Source organism: Epinephelus moara, chromosome 17 (genome assembly GCF_006386435.1).
Source record: "Epinephelus moara isolate mb chromosome 17, YSFRI_EMoa_1.0, whole genome shotgun sequence".
In the NCBI taxonomy this organism is placed as follows: Eukaryota; Metazoa; Chordata; class Actinopteri; order Perciformes; family Serranidae; genus Epinephelus; species Epinephelus moara.
The window spans coordinates 32,965,446-32,993,344 of NC_065522.1; the positions used below are offsets into that span (position 1 = coordinate 32,965,446).

Sequence of the window (27,899 nt, forward strand, 5' to 3'; positions counted from 1 at the left end):
AAACTGACTTTCTGTAATGCATTTCAATGGACGTCCAGGCAGAGAATGTCCCAGTGTATGGGAATGGCTATACGCACTGTGATTGGCTCATCGTGTTTGAGGGTGGGGCTTAGCCATAGGTCAATTAAATACGTTGACCTGAAAACACTCCATCAGCCTGACATATATCAGACAGCGGTGAATCGTCTCCTCAAGTATTAAATAAAAAGTGTATATAACAAGCTCTGGGTCCATGATTCAGGGCTAACTAACTTACTCCTTCTTTTGACAAGCACAGCTGGTTGCTAGGTAACAGGAATGCCAACAAGTCAGGGCGAGAACAACTGGTGATACACCAGGAAAATCTCTGCAGACCAGACTGTCCCATTCCCAAGACCGTTCTGTTTTGCTGTTGCAGTCTTCAAAAGACGCGTCCGACATCGACTGTGAAGGCCGCGTCCTTTGGAGGCTCCAGCTGTGAACTGAGGCACAGCTACTGTCCAAACCACGAACCTCTGAGTGGTCGTTTCTCAGAGCAACAGCTAACTGAGCCGGTGTCTCTGAAAGACCTGATGCTAACTGGAGAATCCGTACTTTATGTTTTACACATGTGACAGGGTGGTGCAGGTTGGTCTTATTCTTCTCACCTCATCTGTAGCCACAGGGAGTCTCGCCATATCCATGGATCCGAACTGTTTCCCCAACAAAACCCTTTTTGCGTTGGTGCCATCATGTTGTCAGTAACTTCGAATCTGCACACATCCCTCGACCAGTTCAACCAATGACAGTGCTTATATTTTGACAAAGATCTATTTTTAGCTTGTCAATATCTTGTATTCGTCATGGGAAAAAGGTCATTGACTAATTTTTTTTGCCTTAGCGCCGGGAATAGACGTGGCCTGAGGTGTTATGTTTTCAGGTCGCCCATTCTCATGAACACGACATGTCAAGAATACCTAAAGGGATTTTTTTTTTTAATTTTGGCACAAACATCCAGTGAGACTCAACGATAAGCTGATTAGATTTTGTTGGTCAAAGGTCAAGGTCACTGTGACCTTGCATGCATCTCATTTTCATGAAGGTAGTATCTCAAGAAGCCCTACAGGGTATTTCCTCAAATTTGGCACCAACATCCACTTGAACTTGAACTGAGCGTTGAACTTTTGGTGATCTCATCTGTCCCATTCTTGTGAACCCGTTATGTCAAAAACGCCTTTGGGAATTTTTTTAGATTTGGCACAAATGTCCACTTGGACTCAGTAATGACCTGATAAGATTTTGGTGCTCAAAGGTCAAGGTCGCTGTGACCTCATCCATCTCATTCTTGTGATGCAGTATTTCAAGAAGGCTTTCAAGGAATTTATTCAAATATGGCACAAACGTCCACTTGGACTTAACAAAGAACTGACTAAATTTTGTGTTCAGAGGTCACTGTGACCTTGTAAAACATGTTTTTGTCCATAACTGAAGAATTCATTCACTAATTCTGACCAAACTTGACACAAATGTCTAACAGGATAAAATAATGAAGGTCAAAAGGTCAAAGGTCAGCTTGACTGTGACATCATGTTTTAACGTCATATCTCAGGAACAGAAGGGGAGACATTTGGTCAGATACTGAATTGGTGACTCTAATCTTGAAACTGTGCTGATTGTATAGATCTTCTGTGTGAAATTTTGATGTGTGTGTGCAGGACTGCCCAGTGGACCACACAGCTACAGACTGGAGGAACTGGCCTACACCAGGAGTGGAGACAAAGGAGACTCTGCTAACATCGGTGAGAAACTCCTCAGAGAACACGTTACTGTCCAGAGAGCTGCACAAGTTAACGTGGGATTAAACTCACCAAGCTGATACAGAATTGAGTGGCAGAGCAGAAGTTCTCAGCAGTAGAGGCTAGCATCATCAGCTAACTGGAGAAGCTCATCAAACTAAAATCAAAGCTTATTTGAAGCTTAATGTTTTGCACGTTTGCTTTCCTGCAGAGAGTTAGATGAAACATCAATACTACTGTCATTTATGTCTGTTAAATATAATGTATAATATAATGTATAAAGACTGAAAGCAGCAGGAAACTGAACATCTAAAGTTTTATATCTCATTTTTCTTTGCTAGGACCAGTTGCTCTGCTGGTTCCCTGGCTAGGAAATAGTCAGACACATAGCCCCCTGTTAAACAGTGAAACTGGGTTTTCACATTTTGATATTTGTGCGTACTAAACATGATATAACATGTAGAAGTGCAGGTAGTTAGATTTTGTAACCATTGGATAGAGCCAGGCTAGCTGTTTCCCCGTGTTTCCAGTCTTTATGCTAAGCTAAGCTAACCAGCTGCTGGCTGTGGCATCGATCATCAAATAACATTTAGAAAGCACCAAACTGCATCATCTACAAGTCAAAGACATGTTTTCTTTTTCCTTCAGGAGTGATAGCTCGTCACCCCCTCTTCTTCCCCTACCTGAAGAAACACCTGACTTCTTCTGTGGTGGAGGAATACTTCTCCCATCTGATCCAGCCTGGAGTGAACAACGCCGTCACACGGTGAGCAGAGTGTGTGAGGGTTTACGTGTTGACGTCTGGGTGGGAAACACCTGAAGGTCTGACTCTGTGTTACGCATCAGTAAACTAAATTTCATCTGTTGTTTCTCTGCAGTCGTATCTCAGATGTTTCAATATGATGTCGCTTTTAAAACTGAGGGATGACTCCTCACCTCATACTGCAGCTCAGTTTGGCAAAACAGTTCCCCACAGACAGACATTAGCTTGCGCTAGCAACGCTTCTGTTGGTACCATCCACAGCTTTTCACTGTGGAGACAGAAACAATGAACCGTACTGCTCGGTGGAGACAGAGCTGCTCGCATGACTGCAAACTCTTTGACTTGTTGCATGAAAACAAAAACTGCACCAGAAACACAGTTTAACCAGTATCATGTTGTTCAAGCCGTCAGCCTCTGAACACCCACAGGAACAGAAATTATTTCTTTCTTGAACATCATCAAAAATCAGAGCAGTGATCAGCAGCACAACAGTTTACTGTACGTGTCTGTGTAAAAGAGAGGATGTGGTTGTGTTTGTGTGCAGCTCCTCCATACAGCATTTCAATTGAACACATACACACACACACAGCGCACACACACACAGAGCGCACACACACACAGAGCATGCCGCAGCAGCGATTAGCGGCTTTGGTTCCTGTAATCACTGTCAGACGTCGGCCTTCAGCTACAAGACACAACAGAGCACGAACACACCGAAAAACAAGATGCACCATCTGCAGCTGAGCAGATATTAGTCACACACACACACACACACACACACACACACACANACAGGAAACGCACACAGGAAGCACACAGGAAACGAAGCACGTTACTCAAACTGTAGGAAAACCACACTAATCTCACCGTGTTCTGTTTTCTTCTTCTTCTCTTGTTTATCTGTCGAGGTCAGCAGGACGACTCCTCGCCTCATGCTGCAGCTCACTTTGGTTTTTCATTCCGAGGTCACAACAAGTTAAATTGTCTCTTGTTTTTGACATATTTTAACTTGAAGTTTTCACATCTCCAAAATGCAACTCACCATTTTCATGAATCCGTCACTACAGACGTTTGATGACTCCATTTATATTCAGTAAGGACCCATGTGATGTCTCTGTGTTTAAAGAGTAGCTCTGTAATTAGTATGTGGGAATGAACTGCAGCCACCATGACATCTATCCACAGGTAGTGAATATATAAACTGTCAGACAGCAAAGTTAAATGTCTCATATTGTTCAGTAAGGCTTCGATCACACAGAGTTCTGCAGGCTGCAAAATGCGAGCCAGTTGCCAATAGGCCGATGGCAGTCAACAAGACAAGGAGAGATGCGTTGGTGCATCTTTAGTTTTTAAAGGTGGTTGTAATTTGGAGAAATGTGCAAAATATTGTCCAAGGAACATGCAGAAGGTCACAGTATGAACTGATTACAATTTGGTAGTCATAAGTCAAAGGTCAAGGTGACTGTGACCTTGTCTGCCTCATTCTCTTGAACGCAATATCTCAAGAACCCCTAGAGGGAATTTCTTCAAATTTGGCGCAAAGGTTCACTTGGATTCAAGGATGAAATGATTAGACTTGGTAGTCAAGGGTCAAAGGTCATGGTTGGTGTGACCTTGCATCCAACTTCTTGTAAACACAATATCTTAAGAGCACCTTCAGGGAACTTATTTCAATTTGGCACAAATGTCCACTTTGACTCTATGATGAACTGATTACAATTTGGTAGTCATAAGTCAAAGGTCAAGGTGACTGTGACCTTGTCTGCCTCATTCTCTTGAGCGCAATATCTCAAGAACCCCTAGAGGGAATTTCTTCAAATTTGGCGCAAAGGTTCACTTGGACTCAAGGATGAAATGATTAGATTTGGTAGTCAAGGGTCAAAGGTCATGGTTGGTGTGACCTTGCATCCAACAACTTCTTGTAAACACAATATCGTAAGAGCACCTTCAGGGAACTTATTTCAATTTGGCACAAATGTCCACTTTGACTCTATGATGAACAGATTACAATTTGGTAGTCGTAAGTCAAAGGTCAAGGTGACTGTGACCTTGTCTGCCTCATTCTCTTGAACGCAATATCTCAAGAACCCCTAGCGGGAATTTCTTCAAATTTGGCGCAAAGTCTCACTTGGATTCGAGGATGAAATGATTAGATTTGGTAGTCAAGGGTCAAAGGTCATGGTTGGTTTGACCTTGCATCCAACTCCTTCTTGTAAACACAATATCTTAAGAGCACCTTCAGGGAATTTCTTCAAATTTGGCAAAACATCCACTTGAACTTAACAAGGAGCTAATTGGATTTCATGGTAAAAGGTCAAGGTCACTGTGACCCTGCATCTGTCTCATTCTCGTGAACACAATATCTCAAGAACACATGACAGGAATTTCATTAAATTTGACACAAACGTCCACTTTGAAGAATAAACTGAGTAGAATTTTGTGCTCAAAGGTCAGTGTGATCTTGTCTGTCTCACTCTTGTGAAAGCAACATCTCAAGAAGGTCTTAAGGTAATTTATTCAAATTTGACACAAACGTCCACTTAGACCAAAGAATAAACTGAGTAGAATTTTGTGCTCAAAGGTCAGTGTGACCTCACAAAACACATTTTTGTCCACAACTGAAGAATTCATGACATGGATGGAGACTGTCAGAGACTGGGGGGCGGAGTCATACAACCACAGGGCGGTAATTCTACTTTGTTATTGTGTCCGCCAGTATAACCAGAGGAAGTCTAAAATCCCGTTTAAACATCTTAACCATGTTCCTGGCTCCGCTTTGAAACCCCACAGATACCACACTGACAAAGACTTAACAGAGTGCTGAAGTCACTGCGGTTCGACAGCATCATACTGCAGTCAGGAAGAAAACCACAACTGACTGAGACAAACCAGGAACACAACATCCACTGAAACCAAGACACAACCCCAGAAACATTACTGACTGTCACAGTGCTGCTCCAAGGTAACGACACAGCAGCCCAGACATAACAGAAGACAGGGAGGGTTGTAGTTTTACCAAACAACAGACGAGGACGAGCTTTCTGCAACATCACGGATACTCCGAGACAGCTGGCAGAACGTGAACCACTGCTGAGCCGTCAAAGGCTGCACAAAATATATCTCTGTTAAATTTATGAATCCAGCACAGCCGAATGTACCAGTTCCTACTGATTTATGTCTTAGAATAAGGACTGTAATAAGAGAGTCTCTGCAACATGTTTAGCTTTACAGAAAGACACCACCACTGGGCCTGATTTCCTTATCTGAAGTATCTTTGAGTTACATTAAACACACTTCAAATCAAGGATATTTCTATTGCATATAAACTAAAAGCTCGTACATCTTTCTAGATTGATGCAGGCATCTACCTTCACCTCTTTACTTCTAGAAAGTGTCTGAACCAAGTTGTTTTCTATCGGCAGTAGTTTGGAATGTTTGTAGTTCACTGATTTGTTTTTATGACCCGTGTCTACCACACATCAGAGGACTTAGAAAAGACACGTTCTCACATCTAAAGACAATGTGAGTGTTTAGTCCCACTCCATAAGATTTTACAAAGTCAAAGAGAAATCAGGTCACATCAGTATTTACATTAACAAAGATGTGGTCAAATACGTCTCAGACCACCCCACCAAACCCTTTCAGTCCAGCACCTTTGGAACCAGCAGTAAGCCTTCAGACACATGGAACACTTCTGTTGGTACCATCCACAACTTTCACTGTGGGAACAGACAGAATGTAGCGAACTGAACGGCTTGGTTGAAACAGGGCTAAAGTGTCTCAGTGGTCAGTTGGAAGCATCCTCTGGGCCTCGTGCATGTGTGTACAAAATTTGATGACAATTCTCCAACAGTTGTTGAGACATTTCAGTCTGGAACAAAATGGTGGATCATTAGCTTAGCGTGGCTAATGTTAGCTAACTTCAGATGGATATTTATTTGTAGTTAGGTTCACAGACTTCAGGAGTTTTCTCTACCTGTGCCACTGTCACACCACGTTTCAGCTTGTCTTAGTTGATTATTTCAATGTTTAATCACAAAGTAAAAACAAGATGAAAAAAGAAAAAGGAACAACAATAGAGAGAAATGCAGATGTTCTGTAATTACCCTGTGTGGCCACAGAGGCGCTGTTGAGCAGAAGTTACACTTTTAAGCTGCACAAACAAGACAAGTAGCGTCACGCTGCATTAGCTCTCAATCTGCAGGTATGATGGAGGGAGACGGCTGAACACGTGTGCAGCTGGCGGACGTGTCTGAGCGGTGACTCAGCGCGGCGGCGTGTTAGCGATTAGCGTAATGACGAGGTGGAGGTCGTAAAGCTCGCTGACCTGCGTCTCCTCTCACACCCCGAGACGCCTCCCTGCCGCAACAGGCGCTTCATTAGTGCACCCCCGACCACTCGTTAAAGCTGCAGGAGGCCCCGCACACACACACACACACACACACACACACACACACACACACTTAAATGCTTGCAGACGCACACACTCAGGTTTTTGCATATGATCACGTTTGACCCCTCCCCCCCTCTGCAACTGCTAACACACACACACACTGCTGAACACACACACACACACACACACTCTGCTGAACACACACACACACACATTAACGTGTGCAGTAAACTGCCATACCAACACATGGTGCCAGGCTGTGCTGGCAGGCCTCTGTGTGTGTGTGTGTGTGTGTGTGTGTGGGTGTGTGTGTGTGTGTGTGTGTGTGTCACCACAGTTACTTGACTGTGTGTGGTTTTTAAAAGTGTGAAGGTTTGCGTTGCCGTGGTTACACGTTTGTATTTTTGGTGTTCTTTCTGCAGGTACACTCTGCCGGGGATCCACGGCCTCAACTTCGTCCTGCAGAGTTCACTGGGAGGGGGAGGGGTGGCGTCTCTACGCAGTGACCCCCAGGTAACACACACACACACACACACACACACACACACACACAGAGTACACAGTTTCTACCCTTTCTTCACTTCCTGTTTCTGAAGTCTCCTCTTTCATCACCTCGTCTCCTCCCTTCATGTCCAGTCACTGATATGCAGCTGAATCTGCAGCTCGATGTGGGGAAGTTTCACAATTGCACATTTCCTCTGATGTGTGGGAGTGAAACCTCGACGAGACGAGTTTCGTCAGGCGACTTCTGTCAATGCTCGCCTCTGCAAAGTTAAAAACCTGCCGGCCCACACCAAGTCAACCAGATGAGACAGTGGCTCACATTAGTTATTTGTTGAGAGCATAAATAGAGAGATGTTGAGCTTTTCAAATGATGATCAGTAAGTGTGTGCTCGTAAATCAGCCCTTAAACCTGTCACACACTGCTGGAGACATGACACACACATTATCTTATACAACCTGTCACCTTGAGTCTGATTTATGAGACATGAGTTAACCTCACTGAATCGACTAAAACATTTTTAAGTTTCTTTGATTAAAACATTTTTGAATTTTCGTCGACTAAAATGTTTTCAGTATTTGGCGACTAAAACGTTTTAAATTGTAGTGGATTAAAACATTTAGAATTTTTGTCACCTAGAACGTTTTAAATTCTCTTCGACTAAAACATTTTAAATTCTCATTGAATAAAACGTTTTAAATTCTCATTGAATAAAACGTTTTAAATTCATGTCGACTAAAACGTTTTGAATTCTCGTCGACTAAAACGTTTTAAATTCTCTTTGAATAAAACGTTTTAAATTCATGTCAACTAAAACGTTTTAAATTCTCTTTGAATAAAACGTTTTAAATTCATGTCAACTAAAACGTTTTGAATTCTCGTCGACTAAAACGTTTTAAATTCTTGTTGACTAAAACGTTTCAAATTCTCGTCGACTAAAACGTTTCAAATTCTCGTCGACTAAAACATTTTAAATTCTTGTTGACTAAATGTTTTAAATTCTCTTTGACTGAAAAGTTTTAAATTCTCTTTGACTAACACGTTTTAAATTCAAGTCGACTAAAACGTTTCAAATTCTCGTCGACTAAAACGTTTTAGATTCTCGTCAACTAAAACGTTTTAAATTCTCATCGACTAAAACGTTTTAAATTCTCGTTGAACAAAACGTTTTAAATTCTTGTTGACTAACACGTTTTAAATTCAAGTCGTCAAACGTTTTAAATTCTCATCGACTAACACGTTTTAAATTCTCATCAAATAAAACATTTTTACATGAATTAGCCTCACTGGATTAGTTTAAAGATAAAAACAGATAGAAAACTTAACGACTTTTCAACGAATAAAACATTTTGAATTTTCACAGAATAAAATATTTAAGTTTTCGTTGACTAAAACTAATAAACATTTTCGTCTCCAGACTCAGACTAAACCTTAAATAGCCATCAAAATTAACACTGCTCTCCAGCTGCTAGTCCACACACCATACGTGGTCTGTATGGAGACTTGAACCGGCGACCTCCTGTTCCCTGTTACTGACTTTAACTTAAAGTAAAATATCTGATTCTTCCATTACTGCAAAAAGCTCCCAACAGCCTCCTCTCTCCTCTTCATGGCGGTGACAGTCCCTTGTCCTCTTTAACGCCTTTACCTTCCTCTCTGTAACTCTCCTTCCTCCTCCTCCTCCTCCTCCTCCTCCTCCTCTCCATCTTTTGTTCAGATGCTCCTGTAAAGTTTTTTACCACCTCGCTGGAATCCAAAGCACATCAAAGAAACACACACACTCACAATGTGCCAACACACACACTTCACACTTTTGCACTGACCCATAAAACTCCAACACACACTCACACACACACACAATGTGTAAATCCAGACACATTTAGGCAGACACACACACGTTCATGTGAGAACGAACACAGTCTTGACTCAGTGTCCTTTCCTGTCTGTTCTCAGGGTAAAGCTTACGGTCAGATGCTGCTGGACCTGAAACTCAAAGGACTGCCGGACCTCAAGTCACTGGTGGACTGAGACACACAGAGACAATACAAACAACAACAACAACAACAACACATGAAAGCAAAGAAAACTCCCGGTGAGATGTTCTCAACATGTTTAACCTCAGCAGAAACACAGACGGATCACTGATGCATCATGTACAAACCTGACGAACACAAGATCACAGTCACAGATTTATGTTTCGTGCACTGAGTTTTATTCCTGCAGTCCACGGGCACAGATGAGCCTCATGAGATTTAGCACAGATTCACTCTGAACCAAACTAGAGGCTTCAGTCCAATAAAACTCCATCATACAGTGTTTTAATCAGCTTCATCAGGAGACACCACCACAACACATCTGCTGCACTAAAGTCCACACAGCCTCAGGATGATCAGATACTCCACAGCTTCTCATCTCAAATCTCACATGTTCAGATTTAAAACTGTTCCCAGATCTGACACATTAAATTCATGTTGATATAAATGATGGAAATGATGGACGGAAAAATAAGATCCAACTTATAATAAAACAAATGATCAAATTATGAGCAAAAAAGAAGAAGAGGAGAACCCAGAGAGGGAGATTCGTTAGGGTGTGGACACACCAAACTGACATCAAAGAACTAGCAGTGATCTCTCTCACCGACAAGCTCCGCCGCTGATTCAACATGCTCAATCAGCTGAAAAGCCGCCGACGCCGAAGTGCTGACAGTGCGGGACACACCGCAAAAACTAGGCCAACAGACGCTCACAGACGGCCCGACTTTGGTCGATGGCTGACCGTCGGCTTGGTGTGTCAGGGCCTTTAGGGTTCAACTAACTAACGAGCCTTCACACACGTTAGCTGACGTGACTAACGTTAACTTTAGCATCGTGGTTAGTTACCACATGGTGGCATCTAGTTACCACATGGTGGCATCTAGCATCGTCACACCCTGTAGAGGCTGAAACAGACTATGATGGAGTCCAAACAAAAGGAAGTAATGAAGGTTATGAAACATCCAAAAAAGTGTTTTGAAGATTCCTGTGCAGCGTTATAAGTGTCTTGAATCCAGTTGTGAGCTCTTTGAAATCCAAACACTACTATTTTCACCAAAGTGGGTGCTAAAGGAAGCATTTTAAGGATCATCCTGCTGCGAAGGAACTCATTGTCTGCATGTGTTTACAAGAACTTCCTTTTTAAAAAACCTTATTTGCTGCCTTTGTTCAGACTCCTTCAAAGTCTGTTTACAGCGTTTGATAGAAAGCTTTCCCTGGCACCACAGAGAGCCCAGTGAGGTGAGGACGATATACAACTTATGCTTAGGCTGAACTGTTCCTTTAACTGTCTCTGTAGCTTGGACCAGTTTTTGGGTAAAGGGAACATTTTTGGGGGTAAACATCCACATAGACTTCACAATCTGGACCTGAGCTCCTCACCAGCTTCAGGCAAGCTGCTCCTGACCTCTGACTTCCTTCTAAAGGAGGAGCGGTGGTGGTTTGGGTTTCCCTCGGAGGGTAAACAAAGTATCTGCCATGATCTGTGAGACGCTCCAGTCAGACATCAGAGACTCAGGCCGAGCGGGCGGGACGCCTGGTTTCCCCCGGCTGATTCACCTCGACACGACCCGGCTCCGATGTTCGCCGCCCCGCAGGAATGTGCGTCTCCTTCCACCAAAACCGGCTCTCTGGCTTCCAGTCTGTTTATCCATAATTGCAAACAGACTGAAGCTGCAGTCGGAGTCACTCCGCAGCTTCCGTCGTGGCTGAAAACTCATCTCACCCACCTCCTCTGAATCATATCCCCCTTTCCCAAATCTTCCTCCTCACGCTGCTGCAGTTTGCTCTCATCAGCAAAGATGAAACCTGACTCTCTTTGGATGTCCAACTCTTTCCTGGCGTCCATTTTTGAGTTCCAGGAAAACTGTTGAGCTACTGTTGCTGTTACCCTTGACTTTGACCTTTCTGGGATGAATTCAGTATTTAATCTGAACTCTTGCTGTTGGATTTGTGACCTTCTGCTGAATCCAAAAAACATTTGCTCACATGGTCGAGCCCAAACACATAAGAGAACCACATTAGACGGTGTGCCTGGAACAATAACAAAACAATGGTCTTCTAAACAGACGTACAAAGACTTTTACACACAATAAAAGCATCATAAATGACAACAAAACAAATCCGTCCAGACGTGAATTGAAAGCAGAGTTTCATGAGTGTAAATCAGACCAATAAAAACAATCACATGGGACGAATAAAAAAAACATCAGCATGTCTGTGGGATTTAAAGACACTGAAGTGGTCGCATTTGCAGAGCGAGGTGTTAAAATCGAGGCTGTAAATTCCAGCTCATTTCTTGTTTCCATAAAACCAAATTGAAAAAAGACACGAGCTGCAGTGTCGTGTGGAAATGCGCTCACATCTTAATGATGACGAAGTTTGAGAGCAGAGCTTTCAGATAAACATCTGTCCAGCATATTGCCGCTTCCCAAAGCTCCGACCCTGCGATTCCCAAGAAATATCTGCTAGATTTGTGAGTTAATTAGTTGGAGAAACACTTCATCATTGGGAAACAATGTTTTCCACCTAATTCTTCATGCAACCCCCAGAAAAACATGTCAGGCCTGTTTGATGTGTGTGTGCAGGAAAAGATCTGCGAGCATTTGTTGCTCATTTTTGAGCATGTTTTAGTAATTTTAGATGCTTTCTTTTGTTTGAGACAAATATCAGACATTCCTTCAGGAAATATTTGGGTCTAAACACAAGTTGTTGTTGTTGTTTTTTAAATCAGCAGGGATTGTTGTTGAGTCCGTCCTCACTTCATCTGGGACAAAGGTCCAAATATGTAATATAAAGGCTCCACACTTTTTTATATGAAATAGTTATGGTTCTGCTACGAACTAAAAGAAACAGGTGAAGAGACAGACGCTCAAGATCCTGATTGTCTGTCCCAAATTTTATGGTGATCCACTCAGTAGTTATTTCAGTCCGGACCAAAATGTCAGTGGTTGAGCGATAAAGCAAAGGTCCAAGCATTGAGCCTTGTGGAACACCATCTTCATTTCAGTAGATTTAATAGCAGAAACAGGAAGGCTCCACATTTTTAAGTCAAAGTTCTTTGGCTAACTCTGATTAAACTCTGCAGTGTCAAACAGGGGTAAAACTTCGAAATTCATGGCAATCCTTCCAGTAGTTGTTGAGGTATTTGAGTCTAGACCTGGGTTTTACTATCAATACCAGGGTAGGAGCTTTTTTTTCCTTTATTTTAACACACTTACGACCTCGAATGACTGTCTCAATTTGTGTGGTAATCCATCCAAAATGTTGGCTAGTTGGGCAAAATAGCAAAGGTCCAAGCATTGAGCCAAGTGGAACACCATTTTCATTTTAGTAGATTTTAATCTGATTAAACTCTGCAATATCAAACAGGGGTATAACTTGTTTTCCTTTGTTATTTTAAGACACCCAAGACCTTGAATGTCCATCCCAAATTTTACATTAATCTATCCAGTAGTTTTTGAGATCTTTCAGTGTGGACCAAAGTGTTGCAAGTTGCTGTGAAAACGCAAGAATTGAGCCTAGTGGAACACCAGAGAGTGTTAGGTCCTATTAACAGTTATAAAACAACCAATAAAACTGTAAAAACTCAGCTCAGCTGACTCTGGTCAAACTCTGCAATATTAATCCACGGAGGAGCTTGTTTTCTTTTGTTTTCTTAAAAACATGAACGTCTGTTCCAAATTTCAGTGTAATTCTCCCAGAAGATATTTTACCCTGGAACAAAATGTCACTAGTAGGGTGACAAAAGCAGACGTCTCAAGCATTGAGCCTTGTGGAATGCCAGAAGGTCTTTTTACTTTAACACTTAAATCAATCAACAGAGACAACAACAAGCCCTCCCTTCTTTATATTGGAAGAAAACCAGTTTTTGTTCTTAGCCTCTGGTTGAGACAGTTTATTTGGGGATTCGCTCACACCAGTCATAAATGCTTCGACTGCAAAATAAGCTATAAAATCTATCAGTGATGCAGCTTGTGAGAGAACAGAACACTGTTTTTTGTGCATATAATTAACATCAACGCCACTTCCTCTCGTGCACTAGCAGTCTGGACAGCAGTTATGATGTGATGTTTTTATTGATCTATATCATGTAACATACTTAGGATACACAGAAAAACAACACAGGGAAGATTAGGTCGTCTTCTACTGGGACAACTAACAGTTGAAGTGCCTTGTTCATGGGCAGCTTATCGTTATTACACCTTTAGATGTTCCAACCTGGGATTTAAACCACTGACACTTTTTAAATTGCCATTTCTCTTTTTGTGACTGAATCAAACTGTAAGTGCATTATTCAGACATTGTTTTCTGTTTCTCATCTTCTCTTGACCTTTTCGGTACATTACAAAGTTTACAGGATTATGTTCAAACTCTCTGTTCTCCACGTGAAGCCTTAATGTGGAACCATGAGTGCTTTTTGTATCACTATACAACCAATTCAATGTCAACATTTTCTCATGTTATTTCTCTTTGCACATTTTGGAAATATCTCTAAAACTCAAAAATTCAAGCAACTGTAACATGTAAAGAAAAAATGACTCCTCTGCCATCTTTGATTATTTTATTGTAGAAGTTTGATTCTTCTGCTTAGACAGAAAATCACTGAATGCATTAAAAGAGTTATTAACTTCTGTATGATTTTGTAGATACTAAACTGAATTGACAAATTAAAAATATTTTTGGGAACAAATCTTCTGTTTGTTCTAAGTTAATGTTATTCATTGTTTGTGCTGAAGTGTTAATGACAGCTCTGAAACATTTGTTTCCTTGTTCTTAGTTACAACAGTTTGTTTTAAATGTCGATTCCAGGAGTTTTTTGGATCCAAATATCATATTGAAAAAGACCACAAGATGTCTCAAAATTATGAAATTTCAAAAAAAGACAGAAATGTAAACTATATCAATAACAAAAACTGTCACATGCATAAATAAATGTGTAGATAATGCAATACATTATAAACTAAAAAACAACTACTTCAGACCTACCAATGACTTTACCAGACACCAGCAGCACCGTGGTCCATTTCTGCAGTTAGTTTAGGTGTTTTACAAAAAAACATACGCTTTGGTTCGACTGTATTAAACAGGGGAGGAGCTTTTATTCCTTTATTTTAACACACTTAAGACCTTGAATGTCTGTCCCAAATTTTATGGCAATCCATCCAGTAGTTGTTGAAAACCTTCAGTCAGGATCAAAGTGTTGGCTCATTGGATGAAAAAGCAAATGTCCAAGCATCGAGCCTTGTGGAACACCGTCTTTATTCAAGGAGATTTAAAAACAAACAGCAGAGACAGAAAAATAAACTCCACATCTAATTTGAAGTAGTTCAGTTGCTTCTGCTAACTGTGGTCAAACAGGGGTAGGTGCTTTGTTATTTAAGACACATAGGACCATGAGTGTTCGTCCCAAGTCTCGTGTTAGTCCATGAAGTAGTTGTTGAGGTATTACAGTCCGGAACAAAAATGTTACTGGTTATTTTGATGAAGAATTTTGTGCATACTGTTCATGAAACGCACCTCCAGAGTTTTATGGAACACTTTTTAAGACATGGGTAAAAATTACGTCGTACAAAAACCTGAAAAATGTAAATAAATATCAAACATTGCCAATACTGCCAAGTTGGCAGTATTCCTCTAATACTCCTTTTCCTCCAAAACTAGTGTGTATGCAGGTATTTTAAAACACAGGTAACCCTGTTAAAAAAATAGGTGATAGACTCCTTTCCCATAGCCAGTAGACAGCAGATGAGTATGTCTTTCTGTATGTTTGTTTGTTTGTTTTTTGGCGTGTCATGTTTGACGTCACAGACAGGCTTAAAAACAGGTTAGTAAACAGTAGAAAGCAGCATGGAGGCCAGTGAAAGTATTACAGTGGTTACCTCTTTTTGTAGATCTCTTACTTACTCAGTCTCTCTTTCAAACTCTTGTGGCAGCGAGTCATCACATCTCGCCGGTTAAGGAGCTAAAATTAGCATGTTCACCTCGGAGCTGGAACCGATAAATACCTGTGACTGCTGCAGAGTCGGGATATGGGTGTGAATGCAGATTGTAACCTTTCCCCATTACATACAAAAGCCAGATGTAAGCAGGTGTTACCAGGTTTTTTGTGCAGTGGGGGAGGGGCTTAAGAGAAAATACCGTACTTCTTATAAAAGCTGTTGACAAGATGTTTGTCAAGGTCCATTTCCTATCTTTTTTTCAGAGTTTAAGCTGCGTCAGTTTTTGTTTCTCAGCAGGGAAATCTGGTTTCTTAAAAGAAACTGTTGGATTTTAAATGATCAGCAGAATTTCTGTTATCTCTGTTGTATCGTGTGGAGGCAGAAATCTGAAAACCTGGATGAATGAACTGTCTGCGTGGAGAGGTACGACTGATGGGAAACTGATCCTTTAATGAAACACGAACTTGTTTTCCCACAAACACAAAACGTCTCAGCATCAGTCAGACAACAAGCTGAGGATGAAAGATTGTGATAAACATTCATTACATGCAGACAGCATGGGAACAAGTATGTGTGTGTGTGTGTGTGTGTGTGTGTGTGTGTGTTCATTAATCAGTGTGAGAGCTGCAGGTCGTCCGCTGAATCGTTTGTCATGATGTTGTCGTCTTTGTGCAACACATTCTCTCTCTGTCTGTCTGTCAGGGAGGATAAAAGGAGATAAATGATAAATGACATCTCATCACTCATTATTCTTTTCTTTTTATTCCCCTTCTGTTGTCTCTGCACGCACCAACACACACACCAACTCCCAAAGTTGGACTGTATACAACTCGACCGCAATTCTTTCATCATCATTGTGGGGACATTCTTGGGACTTCTTCCCACTTCATATATTCAGACAGATTACACAGCATGGCCAAAAGTATGTGGACACCCAGAACATTACACAAATAGTGTAACCACTGATGTTGGTGATCAGGTCTGACTCACAGTCCAGTTCATCCAAAAGGTTCTGGACGGGGTTGAGGTCAGCAGTCTTAACGCCCTGTTTCCACCGAGCAGTCCGATGCAGTTCAGCTCAGTTCACGTTGTTTCTCTCTCCACAGTGTAAAGTTGTGGATGGTACCAACAGAAGCGTTCCTTAGCATCCCCATGTTTGGTCCCCCCTCTGTTGGGGTAGTTAGCACACAGATCTGGTACTAAAAGGTGGAGCTAGAAACCCTGCAGTCTGATTGGTCAGTAGAGGACGCTCACTCTGGTTTTATGTAACCTCTGTTCATACATCAGTAAACTACAAGTATAAAATGAAAGAGGAAAAAATAACTTCATTCACTGGGCCGACTGCCAACAACTTTTAAGGTGGAACGTTAACTTGTAATGTTACTCAATGCATGAGTTGATGACGTGAATCCATCAGCACACCTTAAATTTCACTGTGACAACTTTGACCATCACTTTAGTTTTTATATGACACACACTTTTAGTAATGACTTTAAAAATATAGATTCATTTGGAGCGGATTATGTGAAGGTCATATATTCTAATCCTCACTTCCTGTGGGCTACAGCAACACTAAACCCCTGAGCTTGCCTGAGAAGGACTAAATGCACAAAGCTGCTATTTTTAAATATCCCATGGAGAGAGACTCTCACTGCAGCCTGTTCTATTTTGTTGTGAAAATGTGGGCGTGCAGCCTCGTTCTGTGGACGATAAACCAGGTGCAGACTTCCATCTGTGTCACCGCTGATGAGGAAATACAGCGAGTGCTGGACGGAGCAGTGAGTGACAACAACCCCGCCCACATTTAAGAGGACTGTCTGAACAGACCGAGGCTCTAGGTACCATGTCTGAAGGCTTACTGCTGGTTCCAAAGGTGCTGGACTGAAAGGGTTTGGTGGAGACGGGGCTTATGGAGACCAGTCAACTTCTTCCACACCAAGAAGAACTCAAGATAATCCAGAGACTTTGCTGTTTTCTTACTACTGAATTACTCCCACCAACTGAATCAGGGCAACTAAATCCAGATGTTTAACCTGCAGGAGGTGATGGAGTCATTCATGGTGGAGTCACAGTCAGGACACCACAAGTCAACAGTCGTAAAAATTAAAACTAGTCACTAATCGTAAGTTATTATCAACGATCACTGATTTAAGATCAGTGTGGGGGCGGAGTTTGAGGCTGCAGTATCTCCTGATTTAGTTTTTTATCCTCTAAATGTTTCCAACCTTAAACTGCTGCAGAGTATTAACACCATGCAGGGCAACACACACACACACACACTCTGTCACTCATCCTCTCACGCATCCTCTCACGCATCCTCTCACACCGTCACTCAGCTTCATTCACCTTTTCTCCTGCAGCTCAGTCGGGGTCACATCAACACATCTCATCTTTCTGCAGTCATTCAGCAGCAGTCGGGCTGACTCAGCAGGGAGCGACGGCTCAGTGTGTGTGTTTCTATAATCTTCCTCTAATCCCCCAAAATCCCTTCTTCTTCTTCTCTTTAGAGGAAGAAAACAGCAGGAGCATGAGTGAATGAATGAATGAGTGAGTGACAGGGATAAGACGTGTGGCGTCCCTCCAGCAGCATTCAGTCAGCTGGACGAGTGTTAAAGCTGCAGCTTCGTTCAGACTGAAGATCTTCAGCTGTGATGAAGAACTTTATTTTAACAAAGTTTTTCTCACATGAACCTTTACATTTTACCACTCTTGCAGTTTGGTGTCTTTTTGTTTTATTTTAGATGTTTTAACTATTGTATGTAAACACTGGATTTAATATAAAATGTACGTTTGGTGTGTTTAGGTGTGAATGTTTACAGGCTGATGAATATGATGGAGAAGGAGATGCCTGAGGCTCAAAGTTAAAACAAAGACAACAGAAGCTGAAGATTGAGACACTCAGGATGTTGCAGTTACGTGGGACATGTCCAAACCACCGGACGGCACTGATTACGCATATTTGTTGAAACACAACCTGAGTAAAATGGGTGTTAAAGCATTTTCTAAAAACAGCTGGTCACTGTGTAAGGACATCTGTGCACGTCCCCACTTCCCACAAAAGTCCTTCTTTTCAAAGTTGTTGTCACTTTTTAAAACTTCCTGTTTTTTTCTAACATCGTCCTCCCTTTTTTAAAATGTCCCCACTTTCTAAAAATATATCTACTTTTGAAAAGTTTCCTCACTTTCCAAAAATGCTGTCACTTCTAAAAAATGTCATGTATTCTCTAACATTGTCCTCACTTACTTAAAGTGGGCTCACTTTCACAACAATTCTTTGTCCTAACATCATCCTTACTTTTTATCTTACAATGCCCTCACTATTTAAAATGTTTACTTTCTAAAAGTGGCCTAACTTCCCAAAAACTTTCTAAAAATGCCTTTTCTTGTGTCCCCCTTTTTAAAAAATGTCCTCCCTTTCTAAGAAATGTCCCCACAGTGTCCTTAATTTCTAAAAATAAATCCCACTTTCTAAAAAATGCCCTTTTTGCCAACATTGTCCTTGCTTTTCAAAAATGTCCTCACATTCTTAAAGTGACCTCAATTTCCCGAAATGCACTCACTTTTTAAAAATTTCCTGTTTGTTTAATAAAGTATCCTCCATTTCTAAAAATGTCCTCACTTTCCCAAAATATAATTTTTTATTTCACTACACTCATCTTTCTAAACATGTCCCCACTTTCAAAAACTTCTAACAGTGTCCCTCCTCAGTCTCTTTGTTCCACAACTTTCTAAGCATCTCCCCTGTTGCTAAAAATGCCCTCACTTTCCACAAGTCCCCTCATTTTCTAAAAATATCCCAACTTTTCAAAAATGTCCTTTTTATCTTACGATGCCCTCGCTATTTAAAAATGTCTACTTTCTAAAAGTGGCCTAACTTCCCAAAAATTGTCTTGTTGTTTAAAAATGTCCTTTTTTTATTTACAGTGTCCTCTCTTTCTAAACATGTCCCCACTTTCTAAGTGTTGTACCTTTCTAAAAAGAAAGTCCCCACTTTCTAAAAATGCCTTTTCTTGTGTCCTTCTTTTTAAAAAATGTCCTCCCTTTCTAAGAAATGTCCCCACAGTGTCCTTCATTTCTAAAAGTAAATCCAACTTTCTAAAAAATGCCCTTTTTGCCAACATTGTCCTTGATTTTCAAAAGTGACCTCAATTTCCCAAAATGCCCTCACTTTTTAGAAACTTCCTGTTCGTTTAATAAAGTATCCTCCATTTCTAAAAAAATGTCTCCACTTCCTGAAAATGTCTTTTTCTTATTATTGTCCTCACTTTATAAAAACTTCTGAACATGTCCCTCCTCAGTCTCCGTGTTCCACAACTTTCTAAGCATCTCCCCTGTTGCTAAAAATGCCCGCACTTTCCACAAGTCCCCTCATTTTCTAAAAATGTCTTTGCTGTCCTGTAGTGTCCTTGTAAAAATGTTCAGTTCCTGAAAGTGTCCCCACTTTCTAACAATGTCCCCACGCTGTAAAAAAAAACAACCTTTCCTCACTTTCTTTGGCACAGAAGAAGAAGAAGAAGATATCAGCTGTAGATCACTGACATGCGGTGAGAGTCTGTCGTCACTGTTTAACCAACAGAAGCTGAGTCTGCAGTTCACACTCAACTCTGTGTGTGTGTGTGTGTGTGTGTGTGAAGCCATTTGGTGGTTTTCTGGGGAAGGTGAACCGCTGTGACCTCAGCATTGCTCCATTTGAGTGTCAACCACTCGCTGCAGAGTTCCCATGATGCTCCACACTCACGTCTGTGTGTGTGTGAGAGAGAGAGAGAGCAACATTTGCTGCGGTGGAAAGTTTGAGTGCAGTCAGTTGGCTTTGTGGTGGAAACTCTCTGTGTGTGTTTGTGTTCTTGTTCCTGTGACATTGTGAGGACCAGTACACAGAGACCTGGATGTGAGGACATGTCGTCTGCTCCCATCATCCTCCCTGTCCAGTGAAAACCACGTATCTCCAGATGTGCTGATGTTGAATGTTTGTGATGAACTGAGGGATGAAGAGTTCCTTTATGTGCTGAGAGAATCCTCCTTCAGATAAACAAACTCTTTTGGATCAGCTGGAAAACTCGTCGTCACAAAGCTGAAAACAGAAGTAGAATGTTGTTTATCAATGAATGCAGCAGGAAAATGAACACATGAATGCAGCAGGAAAATGAACACATGAATGCAGCAGTTATATTAATCCAACGACATCAGACCGAACACTGACTGTAATATCTTTACAAAGTACATTTAGCTGACTGTGTACTCTTCCTCAGGTGAGGTGTTGACTGCAGGACTTGTAATGTAGTCGAGTATTTTCACTGTGTATTATTAGTACTTTTACTTCAGTAAAGGATCCGATTACTTCCTCCATCACTGCTTCAGTGTGTCAGCTGTGGTCACACACACTGTCACAGTTACCTTCTTTTTAAACTCCAAACTGTCCTCTCTGTCTTGTCTCCTTTCACTTTCAGTCTCTCTCTCTCTCATCCAGTCAATTTAAGTATTCATGATGACGTCACGCAGCCCTCCTCCTTCACCGGACTCCAAAGTTCCCTGAAGGAGTAAAACTCTCCAGAGAGGAGAGAGGGAGGACAGACAGAGACAGAGGAGTCAAAGAGGACAGACGTCAAAGAGACAGATTTTCTTTTCTTCTTCTTCTTCTTCTTCTGTGGTTTTCTTTGCAGTTTTGCAGTCATGCTGGACACGCTCACCTTCCTCCTGGAGAAGCTCTTCCTCCTCGCGAACATCAAGCTGTCCAGCCTGCTGCCTCCGCTGCGCGGCAGAGAGCGCGGAGACGCGCCGCTCACCAGGCGCTGTGAGCGGGACGAGTCTCCTCCGCAGCCCGCCGGAGCTCCGCAGAGGTTCCAGCGGGGAGACCTGCTGGAGGTTCCCCGGACTCTCTTCACCCACTTCGGCATCTACCTGGGCGACAACCGGGTGGCGCACCTCATCCCGGACATCCTCCCGGTGCTGACCGCCAACAGCAAGCAGATCCAGGAGATGGTGACCAACACGCGGCTGCTGCTCGGGGTGCTCTCCAAGCGCGCCAGCATCCGCGTGGACTCGGTGGAGGACTTCGCGTACGGAGCCGGGATCCTGCTCAACGCCATGGACCGGGCGGTGCGCCGGAGCCCGCTGTCCGGGGAGGAGGTGGCTCGGCGGGCGGAGCGGCTGGTCGGCACCGTGTCCTACAGCCTCCTGTGGAACAACTGCGAGCACTTCGTCACCTACTGCCGCTACGGCACGGCGCAGAGCCTGCAGACCGACCAGGTGAGAACCGGCACCGGTGCGCTTTTTATGCATGTGGTCATGTTTTTACGCGCGGGGCTGCAGCCGGATGCTTTGATGTGGCTTTTGCACGCGGAGGTTTAATTGATGTGATGGTTCTTTGTGATTTGTGCTTCTCACACTGATGCACTCTGCGCACGAGACACAGCAGCTTGTTGTGACGCAGAGCGCCGCAGGAGGACGGAGATGTTTCAAGGGTTTCACTGCTCAGGTCATCTGCAGTTGTTTATGTTGAAATGGAAAAAAGAACAAACCAAAACCCAACTTGAATTTATCCAAAAGTCATTTTAGTTATTTGGGAACATTTTGGAAACTGCATCTAGATTTCCTGCAAATGTTCTGGTTCGTGAAGCGACACCTACATCTGCGCTTTTACGCACCAAATGAGCTTTAACAGAGAGTCCAGTGTGTGTGTGTGTGTGTGTGTGTGTGTGTGTGTGTGTGTGTGTGTGTGTGTGTGTGCGCGCGTGTGCGTGCGCTGCCTCATAAACTGCAGAAAGCTTTAATGAACCAAATTGCTCCTGTTCTGCCAAACTCTGCTTTCACTTCAGTCTGTTAATGAGCTCAGGTCTGTGAAGGTGTTTTTATTTTCTGCATCTGCATGAAGAGATCATAAAACAGTGGCCCCTGAGCAGAGATATGCAAAGGGCCCCTCCACCTCTTCTCCTGGGCCCTGCAGGCTGGCTCAGTTCAGTCCATGTGCATCAGCTCTAAAAAAGTGTTGTTTACTAATATTGTAGAATTAGGGAGGAAATATTTGGCTCAGTGATGAATCTTCAGTGAGTATAATCCGGTCTGAACTGCAGCACAGTAAACCAGAGACATTTTTAAAAAGTTTTTAAATTTTTTTTTTTTTTAAATATTTTTTCCAACAAAATCCTGAATGAAAAATATGATCAAAGCAGTGACAGCTGTGAGTGCTCGTTACCTTTCCATCAGGAGTTTGAGACTTTAACATTTCAGGTACAAAGCTTGAAAACAAACAGGACGCAGAGCTGCTGCTCCACCTCAGCTGTGAGGTGTGAGTGTTTCAGCATGTGAGTCTGTTTTTAAACGAGAGGAAAATCTGGGTCGCTGCTCGGAAAAGTCCTGAGAACAAGAGCTGCATTCAGCTCCGAGCCGACTGCCAGAAACCAAACAGCAGCAGAGAGTCAGAGTCAGGCTGATGATGATGATGAAGGAGGGCAGCACAGGGCCTCGGGTCACACAGGGAACCACCGCTGACGCTTGAGAAACACTTAGAGCTGCTCTGAAGATGATCCTCAGAGACTCCTCTGACTCTGCTGTCGGCTGCATGAAAAACTAAATGTTTTGACCTGTTTCTGAAGTCGCTGCCATTTTTGTTTTAATTTGGAAACAGATGCACGATGAAGTGTTTAAAATCTTTTTTATTGTTCAGACAACATTCTTTAATCCAGATGATTAGAAGAAATAATACAGCTCATTTAAAATCACGTGTGTCTAGTTTCTGTTGCATTTTTGATGAGTAGTTGTGGTCAGTTCTGTCCTCACTGTGTTTCCTGTGGCTGCTTCACAATAAAAGCCTCCCCATGTTTGTCCAGCTTCTTTTAATGTGAAGCAGCAACGTGTCGTGTTAGCATCAGCAGTGACTGAATCCAGGGCAAAACGTTCGTTTAAACACAAACACCGACACGCTGCCTTTTAATACGGCGGGGTTGAATTCAGTTGACGTTTACATTGCAAAAGCAAGTGTGAAGTAAAAACAAAAATTAAATGTACAGGTAAAGACCTACCAGATTGTGGTTTATATACACGTCGCTGCTGATTGGGTAACACCTCTGACACACACACCAAACAAGAGAAATTGTACTTTAACGCCTGTTGAAGACCGAACACCTAAACGTGCCCCAGCTCTGATGTCATCAGGCTGGTTGCAGATGAACTGCGCCTCATCTGGACAGTAGATGAGATCAGGCGGCTGTAGCAGGCGGCGGTGACAACAAGCTGCGGTGAAGTCGGACAGTGTCCAGCAGCCTTCAGTCCGTACAGGAAGTCACAGACACACTAACATCCTGTCTGATATGATGTCGATTTGAAATGTTACCAGACAAACAAAATCAAACTCTCTGCAGTTCAACTAAAATGAAGAGTTTATCTAAAACGTCATCTTGTGAGTCAACATCTGAACCAATCAGCTGTTAGATCAGGTGAGAGCCAGGCGTTTCCCATCATGCTCTGGGTGAAGAGCAGCTGCAGCGCCTGGCTCGCACCTGATTATCTCCATCCACTTTTATATGACGTCAGATCAAGTCAGGATGAAGTCAGACACAAAACTAACCAGCATGCATTGTGCGGCGATCGCCTAGTCAGATGGATGTTGCATCACTTCCTGTCAATCCCTCATACGTAGGTCAGTTATTTGAGTCTAGCGCCAAAATGGCGGACTCCACCACCAACAGTGATTTACAGAGTGTATAATTAGCATAAACAACATCATAAATGAGGTTTGATTTAAAAACAAATCTTCAGGATTAAAACTTTAACGAGTGCATAAAGTGATGCTCTTTAGTTTTAAAGAGACAGTGTGTCCGACAGTGAGGATTACAGATTACAGATTACAGATTACAACCATCTGAAACTCCTCCTGGCCTCTCTGAATAAAGATGTTTCATGTTAAAAAAGTTAGTGCCTCCAACGCTCTCATCGTGGAGGGGCTGTTCACTACGGTGGCTGATGTGAAAACATGAACGTCTCTATCTAGAGTCAGTGTTTGGTTTGTCCGTTCTGGGCTACTGTAGAAACATGGCGGTGCAACATGGTGATCTCTGCTGACGAGGACCTGCTCCCTGTGGACATTATGAACGTCTCATTCTGGCATTAAAGAATCTCAAACCACCGTCATGTTTAGTTTTTGGACGCCTCTTTAGTTTAAGTGTAGAAAGGGTGGGGGATGGGAGGGGGCGTGGCCTGTTCGTCCATTCACTCTCTGTGCGTCTCCGCCCTGCAGCCACAGAGAGAGTTTCCCCTGATCGAGTTTCACTTCCTGTAATTGCTAACCTAAACATCTGACCTGCCTGCAGTCTGGCTGTCTGCGTCTAACAGGTTCATTAGAGGGGGGCCAACAGGAGCTCCTGCCGGGGCCTCAGGGGGCCCCACCATAAAATAAACAACAGGTCGATTATATCCTTGATTTTTCACTGGAAGTTTACTCAGAGAGAAGTGAGGGTTTGATACAAGGAGGAATCAGTTCAGCCTCGTCACATGGTCTGCATCAGCGGGCAGAGGTGGAGTTTTAAAGGTGAAACATCAGAGCTGCTTCTTGACCTACTTATTTGGGGAAAATCTCGAAGGTGAACCTTGACTGTTTTCTCTGATTCTTTAAAACCATCTCTGCAGGATACCTTTGACTCAAACCTGCACTGTGTTGCTTTGGGAAGATAAAAATACTCTTTGCATCTGATTTCGACAGGACCGGATCAAACCTCGAGGAGCCTCTGTTAGCAACAACAAGTTTATCTCTACAGCACATTTCTTACATCGGGGCAACTCAGTGTGTTTTACATGAATAAAATCAAAAGGAGCACCACATGAAAATATAATTTCAAGACAGTACGAAGTTCAAAAAACAGTGACTGAAAATATAAAAAGACAAGTAACAGAACAAAAAAATACAAAACGGTTCATTGATCGATCAGAGCGATTGCTTCAGTTGGCCAATTACAAACTTCTCAGATGTGACTGATGCTTTTCTCAGTTTTATATCACGCTAAACCGAAAAACTCTAAAATTGTTGGTCGAACAAATAAACATGTTTGAAGACGTTACTTCAGACTCTTGAAGTTGTGATTGACGTTTTAATCCTTTTATAAAAATAGTCTCTCTGATCGCCGCCCCACCTGGCTGCTAATCTTTTTCAGACGTCATCACATCTTTGGAAAGATTTCCTGTTGATTTCGTTTTAACAAACTCCTCCTGATTCTTCAACCAAAGGTTTCATTAAATTTCCTCTTTAACGTGACTTTATACGTCATTATTTATTCTCTTTCTTCCAGTTCTGTGAGTGGCTGAAGTCGCTGATCCGGGACCAGCGTAACGTCCTCCTGACGGCGCTGCTGGGTCTCCTGTCCATGGCGTGTTTGGGAGTTTCCTCCAGCACCGCCCTGCCCACCCTCCTCATCCCCTTCACCCTGTGGATGGCCAGCTAGAAGCTCCTGGGCCACCGTCAGTATCAGAGCCTCACTGCTGGAACAGTACGGCCATGTTGGAACACTCACAGACAGGAAGTAGTCATCTGCAAACAAAATGACTTTCATACTACGTTTTACTACTAGTAACACAAGAAGGACTGAAGCGACGTGATGTGTTTATATTTTCTGTTTGTTAAGAGTGAACAGAAGAAGAACAGCAGGGTGGTTAGCATGAGCAACGTTAGCATGAGCAACGTTAGCAACCTGAACTAAACCGATCAACAAAAGACATTTGCTTTGTCAGAAAACATCACCTAATCCCGCCCACACTGTTTGATTGACATGTGATGATGAGCGCTCAGCAACAGAGACAACTTTATATCAGTAAGGACTCAGACCTCAAACTGACGTTAAACTGACCAAAGATCATTCAATAATTACTGCATTTTACTGCAGCTTTTATTTTGAAGGAGTGTTATATTGGAAGTGTGTTGTCTTCCAATATGGCAGCATGTCACATCACACGATGCATCCGGACACAGAAAACAACATAATAATTCATATTTGTTCTCTAATGCACACATAACGTCAGCAAGGTTTCGCCTGATCGACCGTCCTGTCCACTTATATAGATTAAAACCATCAGTCAGGTTCAGGATCATTTGACTCAGACAAGATTTGGGCGCTAATTTATATCCAAATTTTAAAGGATAAATCTGGTGTTATTTTACCCTGCAAGTTATTAATACTCCTTCAGTCAGTCAGGGTCGTCAGATCCAAAGAATCAAAAGGGTTTTTCATAAAAATGAATCCAAGCTGTGAGGATTGTTTTAACAGGATAAAGTTGTGTGGTGTCGGTGGCGGGGGCCGTGTCATAACACATAATTGATTTATTATCTGAAGCCTAATTTTTATACAATAATATTCAGACTGGTTTAAATAAACAGTTTGACTGTATTTCATGATCTTTGCTGAGCAACAGTTTGTGTGACAGGAACTAAACTCCCGTCCCAAATACAGGCCTGTTGAGTTCAGTGATTTAAGCAAATAATAGTCCGGGGCTACTAACTGAAGCGTTATTGTATTCTCTGCAGTTAACCGTTCAACGGACATCCTAACACACAACACTTTCTACACTTAACTGAAATTCGAACTCTGTGGCGGCCATCTTGACTGTACTAAAGCACATGACACACTGTCGCCCGGTGAGGCTCCTTTGTACATACCTGTAGATATCCTTCACGACCTGATTGTTCTCCAACAGTCAAACTTTTGTACAGAATTTATTTTTTAAGACTCTGTAACACTTTATATGTTTTCTATGTAAATAAAGGAGAATTCTGAGACTCTGAGACGTCTCTGGTGATTTCTTTGTTCTCAGTGATATTATATGTGCTCTTGACAATGGACAGCGTTGTGCTGCCTTGTTTGATGACTTCTCCAAAGCCTCTGACACAGTAGACACTTGCCATTGGTTTACAAGCTACCTTACAGATAGAACTAAATGTGTTGTTGACTCTACTTAGTCCACCATTTTGAATGTCACTAAAGGTGTACCACAGGGTTCAATATTAGGCCCTTTACTTTTCATGTTGTATATTAATAACATTGCCTCTTTCAATAGTGGTTGTAAGGTACATTTTTATGCCGATGATACTGTGCTTTATTCATCCTCCTCCACACTGAGGGGAGCCTTATCCACTTTGCAGAACGTTTTTGAGTCGTTCCACTTTTTGAACTTTAACTTCATTTAAATGCAGCAAAAACAAAATTTATGCAATTCTCTAGATCCCGCTTTATGGAGGAAGTTCATTTCAAAATTACCACTTGGGACGGCTCTGAAACAGAAAGGGTATCCTCCCGTAAATATCTTGGAGTTTTTATTGATGAAAAGCTCTCCTTTAAACCTCATGTTGATGAGCTAGCAAAAAGCTTAAGGATGAAACTTTATAGAAACAGATCATGTTTTTCATCTGAAAATAGAAAGCTGTTAGTACAACTTCCTGCCTGTACTTGATTATGGTGATATTATTTATTTGCTTTTGTTTGCATATAAAGCTATCATTTTAAAGCTTACTTGACATCACTCATTGCATGGTG

At 42.2% G+C, this 27,899-nt stretch overlaps 2 protein-coding genes across 2 annotated transcripts in view; both read left to right on the forward strand.

Moving 5' to 3' along the window:
* The window catches only part of lratb.1 (lecithin retinol acyltransferase b, tandem duplicate 1), a 32,171-nt gene extending 19,382 nt beyond the window's left edge, over positions 1-12,789 (forward strand). The window contains exons 17-20 of the mRNA XM_050066391.1: positions 1,674-1,757; positions 2,403-2,520; positions 7,333-7,423; positions 9,366-12,789. Of these exons, the coding sequence (XP_049922348.1) occupies positions 1,674-1,757; positions 2,403-2,520; positions 7,333-7,423; positions 9,366-9,440 (368 nt within the window). The 3' untranslated portion in view covers positions 9,441-12,789. The remainder of the gene's footprint in view (positions 1-1,673; positions 1,758-2,402; positions 2,521-7,332; positions 7,424-9,365) is intronic.
* A 7,873-nt stretch (positions 12,790-20,662) lies between these two features.
* LOC126403694 (lecithin retinol acyltransferase-like) lies at positions 20,663-27,151 on the forward strand. The gene is made up of 2 exons (XM_050066406.1): positions 20,663-21,633; positions 25,665-27,151. The coding sequence occupies exons 1-2, from the start codon at positions 21,058-21,060 to the stop codon at positions 25,815-25,817; spliced, it is 729 nt and encodes a 242-aa protein (XP_049922363.1). The 5' UTR covers positions 20,663-21,057; the 3' UTR covers positions 25,818-27,151.
* The last annotated feature ends 748 nt before the right edge of the window (positions 27,152-27,899 follow it).

Excerpts from the sequence above, each read along its gene's own strand:
- LOC126403694 (XM_050066406.1), top strand. The coding sequence starts at position 21,058 with ATGCTGGACACGCTCACCTTCCTCCTGGAGAAGCTCTTCCTCCTCGCG. Across the intron at positions 21,634-25,664 it reads AGAGCCTGCAGACCGACCAG|TTCTGTGAGTGGCTGAAGTC; the intron begins GTGAGAACCGGC and ends TCTTTCTTCCAG.